At 43.0% G+C, this 23,703-nt stretch overlaps 1 protein-coding gene across 2 annotated transcripts in view; it reads left to right on the forward strand.

Annotated features, from left to right (window-relative positions):
• The window catches only part of CADPS (calcium dependent secretion activator), a 355,693-nt gene extending 342,817 nt beyond the window's left edge, over positions 1–12,876 (forward strand). For both annotated transcript variants that reach the window (XM_040628597.1, XM_040628596.1), the window contains 2 exons: positions 8,206–8,310; positions 11,645–12,876. In XM_040628597.1, the coding sequence (XP_040484531.1) occupies positions 8,206–8,310; positions 11,645–11,824 (285 nt within the window). In that variant the 3' untranslated portion in view covers positions 11,825–12,876. The remainder of the gene's footprint in view (positions 1–8,205; positions 8,311–11,644) is intronic.
• Positions 12,877–23,703: the final 10,827 nt, after the last annotated feature.

Raw genomic sequence — 23,703 nt, forward strand, 5'->3', positions numbered from 1 at the left:
TTTCTTCAGTCCAGAAGTGCAGATTGGTTACCAAGAGGTTATACATTGCCTGTTTGCACAGACATTTTTAGAAGAATGGAAGCTTTCTAGGGAAGCTTCATGTAAACCTTCAGAGCTTGTACCTAGAGAGGTAGGATTCCCCATTTGTGAGGCAGGGCAGGATAGCATGGTTAAGGTCTTAACAGCTATCCTGTAGTATGTGCCTGGCTCTGTGGTAAGCACTCCACACATATTAACTCATTTAATCCCCCCCCAACAACCCTAAGTAGTTTTTATTATAATCCCCAATTAGCCGACGAGGAAACCGAGGCTCAGAGAGGTTAAGGGATTTACCAAGATTCAAACACAGGAGAGGCCCCAGTCGCATCTCTTCTCTTAGCCACTAGGCAGCCCTGCCTCTCAGCTCCCTCTCTTGCTAGCTGCCAGGCCACTGTCTCAGACTCCTCACCTGCTAACAGACACAGCTGTTGAGAATTTAGCCACGAGCTGCCCAGGCATTTAGTGCTGTGTCTGCCTGTCATATAGGCCTGACCATGCCGGTTTCAAAGGAAATACATATTTAGAAATGAACTAACAATAGAACTAGATCCTTGTGGATTTCAGCTATCATTTATGCTCAGGATATTTTGGATTGAGTCACAAATTTTTAACCCAAGATAGTGTGTGAAGTTGGTGTGTGGTGGTTATTGGCCCGTAAGCCAAATGCCATACTTTCCAAAAGAGCTCATTTTTACAATATTGGGCTAACTATGACCCTTAATCGTAGGCATGGGGCAACATGTCTTATTCACATATATATACATATATTTTGCTTGAAGCAAGACACTATAGTATGCATGTTCTACTTCAATAAAACTTTTTTTTAAAGATTTTATTTATTTGAGAGAGAGGAAGTGAGAAAGAGAGATCGTGAGCAAGGGGGAAGGGTAGAGGGAGAAGCAGACTCCCTGCTGAGCAGGGAGCCTGATGTAGGGCTTGATCCCAGGACCCTGGGATCATGACCTGAGCCAAAGGCAGGCGCTTAACCAACTGAGCCACTCAGGCACCCCTCAATAAAACTTTTTTAAAGAGAAAAGCGACAGAGAAGGAACTGGGTTTTGCACTAGACTATTTGCATTGAATTTGTTACTCTGCCTAAAACTGTTTCTTTTATAGCGCTTTCTGATGGCATCTTCTTTAATTTCACATGAAACCAAATTTCCCCAAGGTCCTACTATTTTACTGACCCTATTCACTAAAAACTTTAAAGCTTATGGTGTGTAGTTTTTCAGAACTAAAATTCTAATCAGTGTTGTAACTTTTGTATCTCCAAAACTCTCAGGAAAATTCAGTCCATTGTGATAAAGGCAACTTTTCTAGTTGTATTTCTCCTTGAAAACTCAGCCTGCCCCCAGTGAGAACTTTCTACCAGTAGCATTTGCTGAGTTACCAATCTAAAAGCAAATAAGAAGAGATCAGGTAGGGCTACAGGAGGAGAAGAAAAAATACACTTATTCTAGCTAAGAAGTGGCATGTCCTCATTCCCATCCAGTTTTTTCTGACCATTTCCATTAAGAGTCGGCAGATTGTCTCCCATCCATTAGTTCCTTAAGGCTGTTGAGTGGTTTTCCCACACTCTGCTTAGCGACTTTCTAAGCTCATAAAAAATAGAATCTTTCCAACCCCAAGCCAAGCGTGGCCTCTGAGGGAAACAGGTTCAACAACATTATCGTACCAACACACTTCTCCTTTGAGAATTTTAGAGCTGAATGACTTTGCTGAGGAACCACCTAGAATTGGAGTTCCCTCTCTACAAACAGGCCATTACTTTTTAACATTGTTGCATTGAATGGGACACTCATGCACATGTAGTGGTAAATAGCCAACTTGAAGCCTATCCTACCACTTACTAGTTGTGTGACCCCAGGCTACTAACTTAATTTACCTATGCCCTTTTTCCTCATCTACAAGATGAGGCCGTTAATAGTGTCAGCCTCCTAGGAGTCCAGCTCAATGATTGAATTATAAAATGCTTGCAGAATACTGTGCAGAACACATGAACATTGTAAGGGCTAGGTGTTCAATGAGTAGCTAACTAGAGGTTTCCCCTGCTATCTGAAAATAGAGCATTCCTCTGAAAACCTTCCGAAGCCAGAATGGTATAAAGTGAAGCAGCAATTACCGTTAATTTATATGGAAAAATTGTTGAGCTTCCCCAGGCCCCCAAAATAACCTCTCTTAGGCTTTTCTGATACTTTAGGACACGTCTGGCTAATGGATGCACAGAATAAATGGACATAAAGCACAGATGCTCAGAGACACAGGTCCAAGCTCTGGTGGCCTGAGGCTGGGATGCTGAGTGTAGTTCCCAGGGAAGGAGTTTGGGGGGGCCGCTCTCGCTGCTCAGGTTGCGCTCTGCCTCTCTGACGACTTGCTGCAGCAGAAACGCTGTCCTCTGTGCTTACTTTCTGCTTTTTTTCATGAAAGTGAAAATCCTTTCCAGTTTCTTTCAGTTAGCGAAAGCAGGGACTAATGTAGCTCTTTCGTAAAAGCGAAGTGGCCCAAGGTGAAATTTAGAAAAGTGGGGGACGCCTGCACTTTCATTAGCTGTGTGTGTTGCAGATCCGGTACGCAACAGTACTGCGTTTAAACCAGCAGGCTCTAAAGCCTGATCCATGGTTGCTTCCGTCAAGGGCATATGTTACCGTCGTGATCCACCGGTGAGGATGGAACCAAATGGTTCCCCGCTCGGCCTCTGTTCCTTGTTACCATTGCCACTCACAGGTGTGCGATATGGGATTTGCTCTGAAGACAAATGAATCATTAACAGTAAGGTCTCTTTAGGACATCAAATTAACATCAAGATAGGGAACGCCAGTTTCAAAGGAAATACATATTTAGAGATGAACTAACAATAGAACTCAGATCCTCCTCTCTGGAGGAATTTAGACGCATCTAGGTGGCCCTGACGGCAGAGGACATAAAGGCAGCAGCCATCCTGTAGTCACCGTCTTGCTTGCGATTAGGGGCTCTTCTCCAAATCTAAGTGGAAGTCCAGTTCCTGTGAATCCTCTATTGTCCAGTGACGTTCGGAGTATTCATTGTATCTCTCAATCCTGCAGCACTTCCAGGTGATGAAGTTTCCAGGGGAACAGGGAGCCCTGGGGCAGGGACTAGGGAGAGGTGAATGAGTCACTTCTCAGTTATAAAATTTAAGGGGGAACCGAGAAATACGGTAATTGAGATCAATAATCTTTTAGTACATCTTAAGAAGTCAAAATGAATGCAAATCATCCAAGATGAACAAAATATCAGAATATTAATTAAAGACAATATCTGGTCCTGCATTTGCAAGATTCTACCTCACTAGCCTCACCCTAATCCTGTCTATAGTGAACCCCGATATTACAGAAGAGACAGTTATGTATAAGGGTTTCTCTGCATGAAGTCAGTGTGTTTACAGGGCACAAGGTGTTACCTGATATATCTGTATATTAACTGTCGAAGCTCCTACTAGAAATGAATGATGAAAATTTCTTTGTGTTGTATATTGAAAGGATATCTTTATGTTTCTGAGAGTAATAATAGTAGTCGCTAAATTTTATTTATTCTTTTAAAGATTTTTATTTGAGAGAGAGAGTGCGTGCGTGGGTCGGGAGAGGGCAGAGTGGGAGAGAGAAGGACAAGCAGATTCCATGCTGAGAGCCACTCAGAGCTCCATCTCAGGACCCTGAGATCATGACCTGAGCTTAAACTAAGAATCAGACGCTTAACCAACTGTGCCACCAAGGCGCCCCTTTGCTAAATTTTATTGAGTGCTTAATATGTGACAGTAACTCTGCTAGGCACTTTACATAATTATTTCTTTTAATGCTCACAGTAATCCTCTGATGTAGCTACTGGTATTAACCCCAAGAGGAGACTGAGGGTCAGAGAGTTAAGTAGCTCGTTTGAAGGTTATCTAGCTAATAAGTAGCCAACCCAAGCTGAAGCTGTAACTTGTCCACACAAAGTTTGAAAAATCACTCATTATTCATCTGAATCCTTTTAATCCAATATTAAATCTAGGTCAGTATAGTTAAAAATGTGCTTTATGCACCCAGGATGGACGTAGAGGTTTGGGTGATGATCTACCACAAACACTTTACAACGGAATTGCTAAGAGTTAGTCTGTGTCCTGTAAGACACGTGCATACAATTCCAGAGGTATTCCAACAGGAGCCATTTTCTCCACCACTACATGGCTTTCGGCGGTCACTTGCTCGGCTTTTTCCCTTGTTTTTTGGCATTTCTTAGTGTGAGAGAAAGAGAGAGAAAAAAAGCATAAGAGAGATGATGGTGATGGTGCTGAAGATATGAGTGGTGATGGTGGCGGTGGTGGTGGCAGCAACTCATTTCTCGAGGCCTTATTTTGTGCCAAGTGTGGGGCTGAGAGCCTTGCTAGCATAACTTCCTTGCGTCATCAAAAAGCCTATGAAAAAGGCTGATTAATCGCCATTTTCTGATCAGGAACAGTGTCTTTGAGAATGTAAATAATTTGCCGAAGATCACAAAGCCAGGGAAAAGACAGGTGAGGCCTTTGCTGGTAAAGACTACATTGTAAAAAGGAAGAAAGAAAGATTAAATGACAGAGTCTCAAAGCAGGCTTCCAGCTCCCCCTCAACAGAACTCTCAGATCTGGTTGGCGCTGCTGGAGAAGTCCCCAACTTTCCGAGGGACTTCCTTTGGATGGGCATCCTTTTGGGTTCCAGCTTTCAAACCCTTACCGAATTATCCCAGAGAATACTTTAAAGGGGCCCCAGGTACTGAGGATTTTATTTCTCTAGGATGAAAGTAACCTTATTTAGGAAGTTTCCAATAAATATACCTGAACTTAAGGGGAGGCTAAAGGAGTTGTGATTATACTTAAATACTTAGTTTGTGTGGTCAGCTCACAATTTTTATCCTAGGGTTTAGAGTGCATTTTATCAAAATTGTTAGGATGTTTCTGGAAAAGGCTTATCTGAACCTAAGACAAAACAAAATGGGGAGACCTTAAAATGTTTTATTTCCTGGTTTGAAGAACTCTAACAGATCTGCTTTGTTAGGCTCAATCTCAAATAAAGCAAACCTGAATAATAAGCACCACAGGAGAACAAGCAGGACCAACCCAGATACCCAGTAATGTGCCGGTAAATGTTTAACAACTGGCTTTCTGGAGGGAGAATGCCCTGGTTTGTGGCGCTTGCCAATTTCCATGGTGTAAAAACTCCCACTAAGGCCTATTTCTAGCTGTCAATGCAAAATCCTGAGTGTGGAGTTGGAAAGAGGTGCACACCCTCAGCTCTCCTGACCAGCACACTCTTGGGCCCCGCCCAGGGAGGAGTAACTCGATGATCAGCTATTTTAGTCCAGTGCCCAATCCTGCAGAACTTCCACTTCAGGACTCACTGGCTACGTGACCTTGGGCAAGTCACTTTACCTCTCTGGGCCTTTGTTTGCTCCTCTACAAAGGGTAACGGGGAAACTCTTTTTCACCTCTAACATTTTAAAGTTCTAGAAGGCAGTGACTCTTGCTTCCTCCGACATCCAAATGCCTTTAAGCGCCTTTCTGGAAAACCAAGTTAGCGCTGTGTCGCGTCCAAGTTAGCGCTGTGTGCCTCCAATTTCATCTACTGAGCATAAGGTTTGGAAAGGAGTGACTTACTCCCTTTTGCCTCTTGAAATGCGTAGCCAATGGGGCATCATACATTTTTTACACTTCTTTTGCTAGATGTGAGATCCAGGAGGAAAGGCATGGATGTTCCAGGGCTTTCTTGTTCTCCTGGGGTGGGAATCAGCAAGCGTGATACACTGATCCATTGCTGTACGCATTTCCTACCTCCCTACCCTTTCCGCAGCAGAGAGAGAGGATTCAGAGTATCCTACCTTTTTGTTTTTGTTTTTTATTTTTTACTCTCTAAAAGCCATTTACAAGAATAGGAATTATACAAAGGGGGGGTCGTTATTTTTTTTTCCCCTGAAAGGTGGCACGTCTCTCAGCAAAGAGAAAAAGGCATGTTGCACAAGGCTTGCTGGCAGTGATATCAGCCAGCGCCGGTTTGCCTGTTGTCACAGCCAAAGCAAAATGCCACCTCTGCCTAGAAGCCAGAGTGCCACATTCCTCTTTTGTGTCCCTGAGATGCACCCGTCATGTGTCTAGGTTTGTAGGTTTGGCCAGGAGGTCCCCACGTTCTTTGAAGGTCATCTTCCAACCTGAGGAGTTGGGGTGGAGGGGGGAACCGATGTTTGTGACTCTCGAAATACTTTATTGCATGTTAGATAAAGCCCAGCAAACAGAATTTGAGGGCTGGGGTGAACACAAGAGAGCCCCCAGTTGCTGAGAGTAAGGGAGGGCTGCAGGAACACCAGTGACCCAGTGGTATTTCTGTCCTCAGACCCCGTCTTAAAACACCCAGATGCAGTGAGAGCAAAAGCTCCAGAATCCCAAGGCAGGAGGTGCCAAAAACACTCCCCATTAATCACTCCCCCACCCCCCAAAAAAGTTTCAGTAAAATGTTCTCACTCCTAGAGGGGAAAACCTGTCCATGCCTGAAGCAGCTTGACCCGGGCAAACCCCCTCCTACATGGAGTGAACTGTGAATCTCAGGGGAAAAAATCCCCACCCCCCACCCCGCCTGCTCCCTGGGGAGGGACAGAAGGTTCCTGAAACTGTCAGTTTCGCCTCCATGATCTTTAAAAGAGCAGAAGTTGGCTGTGAGGCTGCAATGCCGCCTTGATTGGGGTAGTGTGGTCTCTGTTTGCGGCTGGGCTCCAAGGAGAGCCACAATTGGCTCTGATGAGGAAGGAGCCTAGAAATGAAAGATTGCAAAGAGGGCTTCTGAACGCCATGGCTGAGACTGTGTCGTTTCTTACAAGGTGAAACTTGGCAGTTCTACCTTGCAAGTAAAAACCCAAATTAATTTTTTTTAAAAGAAATTAAGTCAGAAACAAGGCTTCAGAAAAACTGTGAGTGTTAGGCATAAACTGATTTTGGATGATCTTTAGGTGAGAAAGGGTGGAGTTACCATCAGAAACATGTTTTTATTTATGCTTTTCAAATCCCCACTGGTGTGCAATGTGTGCGCGTGTGCGTGTGTGCGTGCGTGCGCACGTGTGTGTGCATTGGTTAGCATGAGAGTGTGCATAGTCTCGGTTCTCTAACCACTCTTTTTTTCTCACATCTTTTCTGTGCACAGTTCATATAGATGCCCCATAAATAAATATATAGGTCCATCCACACCTTTTCATTTTATTTGTAAATTGTTTGGTATAAGCGGCAATGCGTAATGAAACCTGGTGAAGTTTAAAAGATTAGATTTTTTTTTTCATACTGACACTTCCTAACACTGTTCATATGTCTCCGAGTGAGATTTATGAATATATGAGCAGTACTGCAGAATCATACCGCACCAGAGACTTCCTGCGCCACAGGGGTGGCAGTCTAAAGTGACACAGCTTCAAGCATTTTTCACAGACAAGAAGCAAAATTTAACCCCCTTAAGGGGAAGTATGATTTCAACAGCTTGAAATGAGCTCATTTGTAGATGGTTTTTTTCTCTCATCTTCCATAATTTTTTGGTGTTAAGATTAAAACAGATTGCACAGCCAACGTAAGGGCACAGAAGCTGCCCGGAGTACGATTTGGCCCTTAAAGAGAAACCTTCTTCCTTGTCTCGATCCCAGTGCCCCCAGTAGGGTAGAGGAAGGTAGACTTCGCCCTCAATTCATAAGGCTCTCAGCCCGATTCCCAGCATTGTCGTCCGCAGACAGGGTCTGGATTTGTCAAAAGGTAAGTAGCAAGTGACATCAGTTTGTTCTGTGGAGAAACCCCCATCTCCCCGAGCATCTGAAACAGTGACATTAGGAAATAATCAGTGACTTGAGTCTCAACTGAGTAAAATTGACCAACAAAAAGGAGAATCAGAAGAGCGAAAATGGCCTATGTGAATTGACCGTGTAGGAGATGTTAAGAGTGGAAGAGTTCTGTGTTAGATTCAAAGTCCAAACCCACCTCTTTTTAGGCTGATCTGGTACCTTGTGATTTTGTGTCAATTAATGTTCACGATTTGTCTCTGCTCTCAAATTCTCTTTAACCATTTAGTCTTTCCTTAGCACAGAGCAGATGCTCAAACATGGCCTGTTCCCTCTCTCCTCTGCAAATGCTTCGTGATGTGTTGGCTGGAGAACTTTTGTCTCTTTTTTCAGCAATGGTACAACAGCTCCATGAACGTGATCTGCACCTGGTTGACGGACCGGATGGACTTACAGCTTCACATTTATCAGTTGAAAACACTAATTAGGATGGTAAAGGTAAAAGAAAAAATAATTATTCTTCTTGGCAAATAGCTCACTGAAATACATTTCATTGTCAGGCTGCAGAACGTCCTTAATACAAAGAATATTGTTTTACATATAAAACAAGATGATTTCTAAAACAGCATCTCGTGCAAGAAAAACCTATGAAATCACTTTGGGATGCGTGGTTAATTTATTACTCAGACATCAAAGGAAAAATTGACAAAAAGGAATTTAATATTTTTTCCAGGCTGGAAAAATACTTTATGTATCTGTCATGCAAAAATACTGCAGGGGCCCTCGTGCCCTGTGCATTAGACTTTCAAAAGCTGGTTCGGGTACCATTATGCTAATCACATAATTACCAATTTCATTTATGGTTTAATTAAATAAAATTTTGCCACAATTAATGTAATAGAAATATTTACCTCCAGCTATTTCTAAATATGTCCTGTGATCGTTATCAGGATGCAAATCAATATTGTTCTCGTAGTTAATTGAAGTAGTTTCTCTTACGATGCGTGTATACAATCAAATGGAAAGGATCACAAAGGTGAGATAACATACCCTGAAAGTAGCTTTTTTCCCTGTTCTTGTGTGTGTGCCTTGGACTAATGATAATTATTTCAGCGTGAAATCTCAGTGGTTTACATGAAATAATAAGATCACAGAAGGGGGTAAATACGTTTTTGATCATTTCAGTTTCCATTTGATGCTTCACCATAGAGGGTTTTAAAACATTCGTGATGCAAAAATCTCATTCAAAGCAGAAAGTGTCTTTAAAAATATTTTAACAGTAAAACGTAGCTGAATTTCTATTTCTTAACCTTTTGCCAGAAGTCTCCCCCCCACCCCCTACCCCCTCCATTCCCCGCCGCCCGCCCCCACCCCATTTCTTAGTCTCTTTAGGATTAGCACCATTTCATTGAAGGTGCTCCTCTACCCCAGTGCTGACTTAAAACCAATTACTGTTCTGTTGAGTGTAATTAAAGAGAATTATTATCATCTGCATTTGATCTCACAAAGCGTCTGCCCAGGGAAGGTTACAGACAGCCGCGTACTACAGCTCTTAAAAAAGAAATGTAAGCGCTCGGACCATAGACCCAGCCTAATTTTCATATTTTTTAAATTTCAGTTCCTTAAGGCAAGCTCACTAGCCACTGCCTGACTACTTCAATTCCATTTCCTGGGTATAAATAAATTCTTTGGGGGCATTTTTTTATTTGACCCTTACCGGGTGGACATGAAAAGAAGACGTTAATTTTAAGATTTTAAAATATGTATCTTCCCATTACTGCTATTTCTAGATCTATGTTGGGAATATGGAACTAGCAATATTTCATTAAGGAAAAAATGTAAGTCTGAGAGAGGTTTCTTCTTAGCCTTCTGCCACACACACACACACACACACACAAAACCAGACATGAACCACAGGGAAGGGACAGCAATGTCACTGGCCAGAGAACGCCGTTCACTTTTGCCAGAGACGGGCTCAACATAACTAGTGTCCCAACACACAGGTACGAAGTAGAACGCACCACCTCTTCACCGAGCACATTAACCAGAGGTCCCCTTCCCCGAGGCAAACTTCCAAAGACAGCTGGCTTTCTTTCCTACCTCCACATCCATTCCCTTCATTCCTCCATTCATTCATTCATTCTTCAGCAAACATTTATTCACTCATCCAACACTGGTTAAATATTAGTTGAATATTACAAGATGTATATTACAAGATGGAGAATTTTAAAATGACTAGATATGGCCCCTGTCTGCAGGCATTTAGAGTTGAGTTGGAGAATGCTGTTCTGGCATTTGAATAAAGGGGAGAATACTCAAGTGCTTCCTACCTTTCTTTTTCCCATGATACTCTGGCACCAATTATATTATCTTAAGTGGAAACAGAACAACTGCTTGAAAAGTACAAAAAAAAAAAAAAAACAAGTTAACTTTCCGGATATCTGGTCTGCACCATGCCTAGAATGTACTCAGCCTCCTACCCTTTCCCGTCAAGGTGAGGACAAGTCAGGGAGCTGTCTAGCTACCTAGGACAGCCTTGCAGTTTGATCCCTAATTAGGAGGACCTATTAACTTAGTGCCGAAATCAGATTACTTTTACAAAGGAAAGAAGGTGCTGTGATTAATCATGCTGAGACAACAGGTATAAAGAGGACACGTGGTCATCATACTCATAATCTGATATCGTTGGACTTCACTGAGCCAAACTGCATTCTCTAGTTAACTCTGCAGTCATTACGACATGTGACCTTCAAGAGGGGTTGACATTGTGATTGTTGATACTAGGATTGCATTAGATGGACGACGAGAAATGGAAGTCACCATGGGAATGCACCGAAGTATGTTAACATTCCTTCTCATGCCCCTTTAGCAAGTGTCCCGTATCAATACAAGAAACATACAGCAGAATCAGTAGCTGAAATGATATGCAGTGTGATGAGAAAAGTTGTTAGAGAGAGACCTTTTTCCAAAAAAATGTTAAGAAGTAGACAACAGCCAGATGCCTCTGGTCATGTTCAATTAACGCTAAGGGATTTCTAGAAAAAAAAAAACAAAAAACAAAAAACAATCCCTGGGATACCTCAGGAAATCCAAGAGAAATCGCCTGAAGGAACAAAGAAAGAATTTGTGGTACAGTAATACCAAGCCATTGTTCTTGAAAAAGAGCCAAATTTCTTCCCCGAGACCATGAAGTTGTGAACGGAATAGATACACTTCTTTCCCAGGGAGATAAGAAATGAATCACATGTCTGCAACATATTGATGAGGCATTAACGCTCCATCTTCCCTGTAATTGTTGCTGCCCGTACTAGGTTTCATATACCAACATACATATGTCTGTCTTGTGAATGAGACGGAGGGATATGCAGTTACAAGCCTCAAAAATATTAAAGACCAGACTGCAAAGGAAATCGCAAAATACCACAATCAGTTGATCCATTATTTATGTGTTATGGCCCCTTACACAGTCTATCATATTATACCAACCTAAGAGAAAGAACCAGACCAAAAAAAAAAAAGAGAGAGAGAGAGAGAGAATCAAAACAATCATGGAACATTTCCCTTTATGGAACTGAATAAACACAAGCTTATGTTCTTTGCTTTGTCTCAGCTAATACAGTTTATCCTGCCACAATTTCTCATTTTCTGTCATTCAGCGAATCTCAGTTTTCAGTACAAGTGAAATCTGAGCACGGTGGCTTTTCATTTGACAATGCATAAAGTGAGACACTTAGCCGAAGGTCAGCGTTCTCGCGCCCACACGTGCCTTGTGTCCTTTCCCTCCCTTCATGGAGATGAGATCTCTCTTATCACTGATCTTTTCCCTCCTTAGAAAACCTATAGAGATTTCCGATTGCAAGGGGTCCTGGACTCGACTTTAAACAGCAAGACGTATGAAACCATCCGGAACCGGCTCACTGTGGAGGAAGCCACAGCCTCAGTGAGCGAGGGTGGGGGCCTTCAGGGAATCAGCATGAAGGACAGCGATGAGGAAGACGAGGAAGACGACTAGAACGCTAGGGCCTGGAGTCCTTTAGGACAAAGTCCTGTAATCAATGCATGTCCTTAGTCTGTTAGTTAACCCCATTAGGGAATTTTCTGTCAACTACCATGCCCATGAGATGTTTACCAATACAATTGCCATTTTAGCTACGTGGTACCAAGATTAGCAAATGACCTTCGACCCCACTGATTTCCTGATTCCATGTCTATATGTTTACAAGCAATATGGAGCACCATTCTTTAAATACTGTTCATGGGAAATACATAGTCCAACTGCTAGGTGCGTTCCTGTTCTCAGCAAAGTTAAATGATGCTTCATTAATGTACTGTGTATGCATTGACGGTAAATGGATGTGAGGGCGAGTATACCAAGTATTTCACTTCTTTGTTTCACATTACGTGGATGCCAGTTATGTAAATGAGACAATGAATTAATTTAATTAAGACACATAGATCTGCTTTGTTTTTTGGAAAACAAAAGGCAAGGCTCCGGCAACCAACTTCTGGTTCTTTGTGTTCCCCTGAAACGAAAACATGAACCCCTGGTTTCCTTCTTAACTCATCCTTTCGATGATCCGTATAGTTAGCCAGAAAAGGATGGCTACATATCAACAGATTGACCTCTCATTTGCTACAACAAGGGTGATCCCATCATGAGTTAACACCAAGCACAGTTCAGAGCAACTGTCTCTGTCAAAGTTTATCCTATTAAACGTTACATTTTGCTTTTCTGTTTCAATACCGTGTATGTAAAAAACCTAAATATTTAAATTACAACCCTAGACTATAAATGTGTTTATAATAAAATATGGGTATTTCCTTCAGTAGATTGTAACCATAATTTAAATTATTTTGTTTCACACTGTTTTTATATCGTCATGTACATTGCATCTTCGTCTGTGACTGCATGACCCGGGGGTCCTCTGCAGAGCTATTTCTTTCTGTGTAAAGTAGTGCATCCATCTTGCTTTTGCCTTATATAAAGCCTACAGTTATGAAAGTGTGGAAAACTGTGGCTTCTCAATAAATAACTATTCAGATGTCCTAAGAATACACTTCCGAGTCTTTTTTCTTCTGTCTCTTTTGAAAGCCAGAACTGAAACACACGCAAAGTGGGCAGAGGAGGGCAAGAACAGGGAAGAGGTCATGTCCTTGAAACGGTTGGAGGGGTGGTTTTCAAATGCTTGTCTCCACAAGAGACAGCCAAGAGTCCCACTAATTCCGACTCCACTAATTCAGAACTGTGGGCACTTGGACATGTTGGGCAGATTACGCTTGCATTATAGGATAAATAAGGGTCTGCTAAGCAAGAGAGTAGTGTAAACGAGAGAAATGTTTCTCCTGTACGAAAAGAAGGCCAACAAACTGTTTTTAAGCACTACTTTAACAGCAGTGTTTGCATTCAAACAAAGCGTGTGCCAATTATATATGATTCTTATATATTTGTTAAAGCATCTTACAAGATTCTCTAAGATACGGAGCACTCGTCTTGCTCCCCATTTCTTGTCGGCAAAATAATCACCCAGCTGTGAAACAAATCAAACATTTTGCAGCCTTATCTGTTTTATTTGTGTCTGTCACTAAACCAAGCTGACCTTTTCTCTTGGGGCTGACTGAGGTTTTGGAGAAGCGACGAATTCATCAGTAGGACCAGGTAGCCCAGTTGTTCTCTACCAATCAGCCCCTCTGAATAGTATGTCCTACTCTCTTTAATCCTTGAGGTCTGCAGGTACAAGTCCACAGTACTTCCTGCCCTTAGTGGGATTACAAGGATAACTCCCATTTATTGAGCAACTATTCTGTACCAGGCATTCTGTATGTAATACCTCGTGCAAATCTCACAACCACCACAAGGGAAGAGGACTATTATTATCCTCATTATAAACAAACAAATTGAGGTCAGGAAGGTTAAGGTTACTTGCTCTGTGGTTACACACCCCCTCCTCACTCCATACGGAAACCTTAATCCAGAGACACTAGCGTTGAATTGGTAATACATAAATGGTGAGGGTATATCATTCAGGTGTGAAAAATCTTTGCCTAATGGCATCAAAAGGAGTCAGAATTTTTTAAAATAGATTTGTATTGCTTTTTTAGTTGCAAAGCTAAAATTTTTCTTTCCCTCAATTGTGAACAATTCAAAAATGTGCAAAGTAAAGAGAGAGTGTCTGCCCAGTGTATCGTATAGTTGGAAAGAGGAAGAAAATGCCCAGGAGCCCTGAAAGGGAGCTAAGTGAGTGAGTTAGAGAAACAACCAAAGCGCGTGATCCAAAAGACACGAAGAAAAGCAAATCTGAAAAGACTGTGCCTTCAAAACCAGGGTAAAAAAAAAAAAAAGAAAGAAAAAAAAAAGGAGAAGTCAGCCCAGCCCAGCACTGAGGGTCCTGGCGAACAGCATGCCCCAGCGGCATCCCTGGAAGAAAGGGCTGGGCAGAAGAAAATGATAGCAGACGAGATCAGAGAGAAAGAACTCACCAAGTTTTTAAGTCCCAAGTTATCTTGCGACGAACTTAAAGCCGAGAAGGAGACCATTTTGATATCTTGAGCTTTCTTTTTTCACTTACTTGGGACAGAATCTTAAGTTTTCTCTTCTTTCTTGTTATTTTATTTTCTTGTTAAAATGCAGTGTACACACAGAAGAGAGCACAAATCCTAAGCATGCAGGTCAATGATTGGACCTGAACAAAGTGAACACACTCTTGGAACAACTGCCAGGTCAAAAATAGAACATCATGAACACCTCCGGATACATCCATGCCCCTGGCCCTTCCCAGTCTCTACCCCCTCCTCACTCACAAAGGTAACCAAAATCCTGAATTTAAACCTTCATATAATTAGAATCACAGTGTATATTCCTTTCAAGTCTGGTTTCTTTTTGCTCTACATTATGTTGTTGGTGTAGCTGCAGTTCCTTTCTTTCCAGTGCTCTGTAGGATGCATATGCCACAATGTATCCCTGTTCACACGTTGTATTTAGTTTGGGGCTATTAGGAGTAATGCCGCCATGAATGTCTTTGTGCGTATCTTTCAGTGCAGTTTCTGTGTCATAGGGTAAAGGTGTGTTCATTGTTTAGGAAATACTGCCGGTTTTCCCCAGAGGGTGCACCACATGCTACTCTCACCAGCAGAGTATCAGAGTCCCTTAATGCACCAAGGATTGTCACTCCTTTTAATTTCCATCATTCTGGTAAGTGGTGTCGTGGGTTATAACTGTAGTTCACTGATTACAAAAATAGAGTTGATTGCCTCTAAACATGTGTATTGGCGGTTTGGTTAGCCTCTCTTGTGAAGTACAGGTTTAAGTCTTTTTTCCTTTTTTTAAAAGAGGAAAATTCCAGAGTTCTTTGAAGGACTGGTAGGGAAGAGGCCATAGGAAAAAGTGCCAGATGGATGGTGAGACATGGAAATATAGAGAGAAATGTGAACCTGATGGAAAAGCACTCACTGTATCATCAGTCAGCCCACAAATCGTTGAGTACATACTGGCCAGGCACTGCTAGAAGCACCCAGGCTCTCTCTAGTGCACCCCCCTTCATCAGCCTGGGGGACTTTTCTAAAAGGCATCCCTCCTCCAACTAAAAGCATCCAGTGGGTCCCTTGATCATAGAATGAAGCCCAGATTCATTAAGGTGGCATGCATGGCCACGCACGATGTGACCCTCGCCTACCCCTCCAGCCCCCTCTGTTAACTCTGCTCTGCTGGCTCCCTGCGTTTCAGCTATCCCTGCCAACTTTCACCTCCTCCTATGCACCATGGTTCTGCCCTCTTGGAGGCCTCCATCCAAGCGCCTCATCTCACCCTTCAAATCCCAGCTAAATTTGGCTTCCCCAAAGAAGCCCTTCCAAACCCCACCCTCAGTTCAGCCTCCATGTCCCTGGTACATATTCTCCTAACCCTCTCTACTTCCCTTTCTTAGGATTCATCACACCCCTCACGAAGGGGTTCTTTGCATCATTACCCGTTTCCTGCAGCCTCTCTCCACTTCAGGAGGCTGTGGTCTGTGCCACCTTCCCTAATCTATCCTTACTGTATTCACTAAATATATGATTAATAAATAAAGACTGAACATACAAAAATGTAGATGATCTGGTGACTATTCTCTTAGAACCTTTAGTCTAGGTGATATGAATCTTCGAAAGCTTCATATGGACTACATACAGATGCAGAGGAGGGAGAAGAAAGGGAAGACTTCCTGGAGGAGGTGGGCCTTGAAGAGCACACAGGACAGCAAAGGACATGGACCAAAGCAGAGGGAGGTGAGGGGAATGTACCTCTTAGCCAAAACTCTTTTCTTCTCTGATAAATTCCCAGCACACAGAGTAAACACTCAACAAATACATGTTGATGTAAGGTATTAATGAATATGCTCAGTGTCTTAGGGAACCCAGCTTGCTGGAGACACTTATGCAGGGGTTTTGGAGCGATTAAGATGGGAGGAATGGATGAAGATTCCAAAAAAGGACACGTAGTTTAGTGTAGCTTGGGTTTGTTGGGCTAAATAACAGAGAGCTAAGCAGTATTTTTATTTTTTTCAAAATATTTAAAGAAGTTTTTTAAGTTAAAAAAATCAAATAAAGTAGAATTCTATGAAACAAAAAGTTGAAGCCTCTTCCTTCCCCAACCCATTTCCCCAAAGTAGCCATTGCTAACAGATGGGCATATATTCTTCCAAATATGTTCAAATCATATCCAATATCCAATTGGATATATTTATATATTTTATATATTTATATATTTTTAAATATATTCTCACAAGTGGGACTCATCCTGAGCACACTAAGGCAGATCACATTTTTCGTTTATCAGTGTAGGGTCATTTTTACCTCTGCACGTAGAGATTTTCTGTATTACTCCTAATGGTTGCGCTGTCTTTACAGAGGTTGTCTGGTCAAAGGAGAAACAAGAGGAAACTCCGGCGAAACGAAAATCCAGGGTAAAATGAGGGTGGACAAAACAACGGAGGAAATGAGCCATCTGTGGAAGTGACCCTAGAGACTGTTTGAAAAAAGTGACTGAAGAATTTCTGAAACACCCCAAATCGAATCCCGGTCGAACTGAGCTGTATTATAATGATCTGTGGGTGTGTCTGTCTCTCCGTTAGACTGCCAGCTTCTTGAAGTCAGGGACCGGATCCATTTGTGTGTACCAGTCTGGTGCTTGGGATACAGTAGGCATTCAGTAAATGTTGGCCGAATTGAATGGGTGGGCATCAGAGAGGCCCAAGAGTGTGGTCATGACCAAGAACACATGAACAAAATGGATTGCAACATACTCTGTCTATTAACAAAGAATGAATAAAGCCGAGAATCTTAGTGGCTCTAGGGAAGCCATCTACCTCCCCACTAACGTGAGCTGAACTTCTAGCACAGGCATGCATTTGGGTTTCTGTAGGAATTCTAGGAAATCAACCAATGAGGGTGGTATCATTATTGATTCTGCACAAATGTTAATATATTCATTTTCTTTAAAATCCAAAATAAGCATGTTCTTTGTGGCCAGTTTTTATCAGTACATGATTAACCAATCTGAAGTGAAATCAAATTATGCACGATTGTGCAATTCTTGGTAAACAAATTTTTATAAATCAGGATTCATCTTTTATTCGAGGTTGTTTTGCTTCTTCATCTAAATACGAAAATTATCATCTGTTTTCCTACTTCTGAAACCATGCATTTCATCTAAAGTTGTAAATCTGCATTTGTTGTAAGTAAGCAAAACACAAGGAAAGGGCCAGGATGGCGCAATCTGCCAGCGAGCCCTCTACCCTGAGGACAGCACGCCTCAGGTCAGAGAAAAACGCTGCACAACAAATGCATCCCAGCCACCAGGGAACAGAGGGATAAAGCGATCACAGTTAAGACACCAACCACAAAATAACTAGAATGCAAAGGAAACAATAAGCCAAAGTACACAAATGGTTTTCTTTCCCAAGAATTGCTGGTGCAATGGCACAACGCAATTGTAAAGATGGTTAAGTTGGCATATTTCCCTCTGTCCATCATAAACGAGTTGGCTTGTTTCCTGGATGGTGAATACAATTGCAAAGAATAAACAAGGCTTTGCTGACATATCCAAGCAGGAAATATAATGGGAGATGGTACGGATTTCAGAGAAAGTGTTGGAAATTTGGGGATGTACTTAAAAGGAAATCAGAGGCAACAGGAGAAGGCAAACATGGGGGGTATTGGATGCAAAGACAACTACAGTTTACGTGGAAACTATAATGAGGTTTCAGATTCTCCTGTCACTACATTATAATAACCAGGACGGCTGAACCATACCCCCTACCTCACCTACCACCCAGCGCAGGTCTGTGAACACAACAAATTCTTCCACAGCATTTCTCGGTGCTATTACTCTCATTTTGAGCACCAAGTACCCTGCAACAAAAAGTCAAAGATAAAGATCATTGACTCCAAATTCCAGAGCATATGGAGAGTACAGACGTCACAATGTATTTGGAAAGTCGAACTTTGCAGAGGCCACTTTAATGAAACGCCAATCTCTACTTTTGTGATATCAAAAGCTGAGTTCCCAGGAAATGACTTTTGGCAGCATGAGGAGAACTCTTTCTCTCCAAAACTGAGAGAATAGTTATGATAAAATGATTCCAGGGGCGCCTGGGTGGCACAGTCGTTAAGCGTCTGCCTTCGGCTCAGGGTGTGATCCCAATGTTCTGGGATCGAGCCCCACATCAGGCTCCTCCGCTAGAAGCCTGCTTCTTCCTCTCCCACTCCCCCTGCTTGTGATCCCTCTCTCACTGGCTGTCTCTCTCTGTCAAATAAATAAATAAAATCTTTAAAAAAAATGATTCCAGGCAGATTAATGTAGACTAGTGACTTTCCAAATCAAGGGAATGGGTTTCTTTCTGCATTGACAGCAAGTAAAACCATCTCTAATCCATTTCTTGTTCACCTCTTCGTCTGCAATTCTGATATCATACTTCAGTGATTTCTCAGACAAAAAATTTTTTCACTTTTAACATCTGAAATTGGATTTCATCTTCCACTGTAAGTAAACAAACTCACATTGCACTTGTCCTCTGTCACCACCAACTACCTCTGTGATGGGGCTGCTATGCACACAGTCTTGGGGGAATATTCCTGTGAAGAACGCAAGGAAAATGGGGTACCTGTCCCAGAGAAGAGCCTTCCACACGGTGAACTGAGGGCAGGGGCAGAACCAAGGACTGACTCAAGAGTGGATATGTAAGAAGTGCCCATTTCTCCCCAATACATAAAAGAAAGGTAATCCTGAGATGGGGAGGGACCAAGATTCTGTTAGGACAAAGGATAGGGGCTCAAACCACCCTAGTTAAATGTTAAAGGTAAAAGCTGGGGCCACAAGGATAGCAGGATGGAATAGAAGGTGGAGGTCAGGAGCACAGGCTCTGGTCCATTCCACACGGAAGGTTTCCAGCTAGGGTGGCTGAGGCCGGCCAAGCCTCTGAGGGGGACTCAGGCACCCCTCTCCCTTCACCCCTGGAGAAGGCAGACCACCCCGTGCACCCCTGCACCAGCACTGCGAGGGCACCCCTTTCCCCCATCAGTGGGAAGGTGCTTGTTGGCAGAGCATTCAGTGTCAAAGTGAAGGGCCTGCAGGAGAAGACAGGCATGGGCTCCCCGTAACAATGCCTGTGGTCAGGGAAAAGGATGACTTAGCGGCCCCTTGAGCTTTCCAAAAGACATGCTGTGGACTGATTTGATGCAATAGATGTAAATAACCCCAAGAGCAAGGAAATAATAAAATGTAGTCAAGGGGGAAAAAGCACAGGTTCCTGAGTCAGGCTGAACTCGGTCCAGATTTCAGACGATTGGTGATAATCACTAGCCATGTGACCCATGTGACCAAATTATTTAATTGCCCTAGGCCTCAACTTTCTCGACTATAAAATAGAAATAACTAGAAGAGTCCCCTAAGCATTACCTATGGTTATAAGCTCATTGGGTTACCATCAAGATTAAATGTGTTAATGCATGCAAAGTACTAAAAAAACAGCATACATGCTAAGTGCTCAATACATGATAGCTAAGATTTTACTGATAATTTCTGTTAATTTAACTGTTAATTGTTAATTTACTGTTAATTTCTGTTAATTTCTTAAGCTCTTAAGAGCTTGCCACATGTTTCAGGCTCTGAGCAGGTAACAGGTATGGCCAGGTCAGAGCCCTTGAGAAGCCGGGTGCTGTTACTCCCCATTCCTGGTGCACTCTTCCCAAAAGAAGCGCTCCCGCTCAGCTGGGGATTGGACGGCAGTGCGCTGAGCAAGGTATGCTTACTACCCACTTGTTCTAGCATTTGTTTCTGTGCCTTGGAAGGGAAGAATTTGTCCCTCTTGTCCACATTTATTTGCATTCTCCACTTGCCTCTGACTGTGGACCTCAGTAAATAATTATTGAAGGAATTAATTAATGAGCAAATGAATTTCTCTCCCTGTCTCCTCTTCTTCATCATCACTGCTTTCATTTGGGTTTCCCTAGAAACAGACCCTGAGACAAGGATTCAAGTGCAAATGGTTTACTTGGGAGGTAATCACAGGAAACACTACTAGCAAGTTGGGGAAGGGGGACTGGGAGATGTCAGCCACTGAGCGGAGCTGGAGTTTGATCGGCCTGGAGAAGTCCGGGAGCCCCCTGCAAAGCAGACACGTCAGAGTTACCCCCCTGAGGTGTGTGAGAGCTGGCAGAGGGCTGACAGCCCTGGTCCTTCTTGCCGTTGGCCGAGGGCATCTGAGAGATGACAGGGAAGGGTATTTCCACGGACAAAGAAAATCCTGGTCCTCCCAGAAAGCCGTCAGGCAAAGGCAAGAAAGGCAGTGGGAAATCAGGCCTGGCTGGGAGGAAGTGCTAAGGACTAGGGGGAGTGGGCAGAACACCAACATAGTCTGCTACAAAGTGAGCCTTCTGCACCCCAGGGCAGAGACTGTCGACAGTGTTGGCCTGAGGACAGCCAGACAGAAACCACATTGCTCCTGCCAGGAACACGGCCTCACCAGGCTAGACTTGGAAGCCTCTCCTGAGCAGTGAAATACATTCTTGCCTTTACTACGATGGAATACAATGGAACCAGGAAAAAGAATAAAGTAGGGTTTGTTTGTTTTTCATGTAATAGTCACTATCATTGCATAGGTTTTTTTTTTCCTTGAGTAGAGTTGACACACGATGTTACATTAGTTTCAGGTGTACAACACAGTGAGTCAACTTCTCTATACCTTATGCCGCGCTCGCCACAGTGTAGCTACCATCTGTCACCGTGCAATGCTGTTACACTGCCACCGTCTGTAGTCCCTCTGCTGTACCTTTTATCCCCGTGACTTCTTCACTTCATAACTGGAAGCCTGTATCTCCCGCTCCCCTTCACCCATTTTGCCCATCCCCCACCCCCTCCCCTCTGGCAACCATCAGTTTGTTCTCTGTATTTACAGGTAGAAAAAGGTACGTGTGTGGGGCACCTGGGTGGCACAGTCGTTAAGCGTCTGCCTTCGGCTCAGGGCGTGATCCCGGCGTTATGGGATCGAGCCCCACATCAGGCTCCTCCGCTATGAGCCTGCTTCTTCCTCTCCCACTCCCCCTGCTTGTGTTCCCTCTCTCGCTGGCTGTCTCTATCTCTGTTAAATAAATAAATAAAATCTTTAAAAAAAAAAAAAAAGAAAGAAAAAGGTACGTGTATATGTGCTGATACCACAAAATGTCCAAGATATTTAGTTCGGTCTTTTTTAAAAAAATCCATGGGCAGACCAACATTTAAAAGAATTTAAAAGTCAGGGTACATGGTGCAGTCGTTAAGCACCCAACTCAGTTTCGCCTCAGGTCCTGATCTTAGGGTCATGAGATTGAGCCCCGTGTCAAGCTCCACCCTCAGCACAGAGTCTGCTTAAGATTTTCTCTCTCCTGAGGGGCTCCTGGGTGGCTCAGTCATTAAGCATCTGCCTTCGGCTCAGGGCATGATCCCAGCGTTCTGGGATCGAGCCCCACATCAGGCTCCTCCGCTAGGAGCCTGCTTCTTCCTCTCCCACTCCCCCTGCTTGTGTTCCCTCTCTCGCTGGCTGTCTCTATCTCTGTCAAATAAATAAATAAAATCTTTTGAAAAAAAGAGATTCTCTCTCTCCCTCTTCTTCTGTCCCTCCCCCCACCACTCTCGCTCTCAAATAAATAAATAAATCCTTAAAAAAATAATAAAAGAATTAAAAAGTAATAAGCAAATCGATCCATGTGTGTCTATGCGTATTTATATACACACATATTTTCAAGAAATTAAATGGACGTTTGTCATCTTGGCCTCCCAGACTCCAAATCCAAAAACCCATGGAAGTCGAAGGGGAAAGACTGTTCCCTCTGCGTGCCCCTGACAGCTAGTAGGTGGCTAACAATGCTCCAGCTCAGGACGGTGCCTCTGAAGGAGGCCCTGAAGGCACTCGAGGACTTCCCCTGTGGCTGCAGGCCAGTGCAGGGCGCCCGGTGACGGGCCGTGAACCCAGAGCAGCTGCAGCCCACACAGAGCTGGCCTCACCTCCCGTGTCGCTTGGTTCCTCACTGAGCCTCTTCGCCAGCCCTCCCTGAGCAATTCATCAACTCCTCTTCTGACATCAGTTTCTGTTGCTGGTGACCAAGAGCACTGATCAATACAGGAGGGCTTCAGAAGAAACTGGGAGCAGCGGTGACCACTAGGGAAGGGGACAGCTGACCGTGGATGGAAAGGAGACATATTTTTCAGCACATAGTGTTTTATTTTGGTTATTTTAACCATGAGTATTTATTCCTTTTTTCAAATTAAAAACACTTTATTTTTTTAAAGTAATCTCTGTGCCCATCGTGGGGTTCAAACTCATGACCCTGAGATCAAGAGTCACTCTCTTTTTTTTTTTTTAAAGATTTTATTTGTTTCTTTGACAGAGAGATAGACAGAGCCAGAGAGCACAAGCAGGGGGAATAGCAGAGGGAGAGGGAGAAGCAGGCTCCCCACCGAGCAGGGAGCACGATGCAGGACTTGATCCCAGGACTCTGGGATCATGACCTGAGCCAAAGGCAGACACATAACGACTGAGCCACCCAGACACTCCTTTTTTTTTTTTTTTTCACATGCTCTCTTGACTGAGCCAGCCAGGTGCCCCTCAAATTAAAAATACGTTATTTTTTTAAATGTTTATTTATTTATTTATTTTAGGGAGGGGGGAGGAGGGGCAGAGGGAGAGAGAGAATCTTAAGCAGGCCCCATGCCCAGCATGGAGCCCGACACAAAGCTTGATCTCACAACCCTGAGATCGTGACCTGAGCCAAAATGAAGAGTTGGACACTTAACCAACTGAGCCAACCAGGTGCCCCTAAAAAATATTTTAAAAGAGTGTTTTTTTAAATAAATTTACTTTTTAACGTGTTCCAATAGAGTGGCATCTGGACAAGAAGAATCCGGATTAAAGTATAATTCTAGTAGCAGGCACAGGATGGAAGGTTAACGATTACCCTCTTTCTTCTGCTCAGGTCCTCTGACCAGGGAGAGAATCTTAACCCGGAGTGTTTGTCTAGAACTCAGAAGGTCTGTGAACTTGAATAAGGAAAAAAAAAAAAAAAAAGAGGCAGCAAACCACAGTAGCATCTGCAGTACCTGTGACTTTTTCACCTACAGAACTCTTAGAACTTTTCATATCATGTTCTAGTCATTGCGATATCTCGAGATATCTCTTACACTCCTCCGTACTTCTGAATTACCTTAGGTATTAGATCTGCCACTGATCTTATTTAAGGCATTAAGAAAAAAGCATACATATCTTTTTAAAAAAGATTTTGGTAACTGTATATTGATATGAATGGTCTCCATTGGAATTGCACATAGTTTATCTTCTGCATTTAAAAGCACTGGGAGATGAGGTCCACAAGCTTACCAGACTGTCA

The sequence above is a fragment of the Ursus maritimus genome, unplaced genomic scaffold, assembly GCF_017311325.1.
Source record: "Ursus maritimus isolate PB19 unplaced genomic scaffold, ASM1731132v1 scaffold_14, whole genome shotgun sequence".
Classification (NCBI taxonomy): Eukaryota; Metazoa; Chordata; class Mammalia; order Carnivora; family Ursidae; genus Ursus; species Ursus maritimus.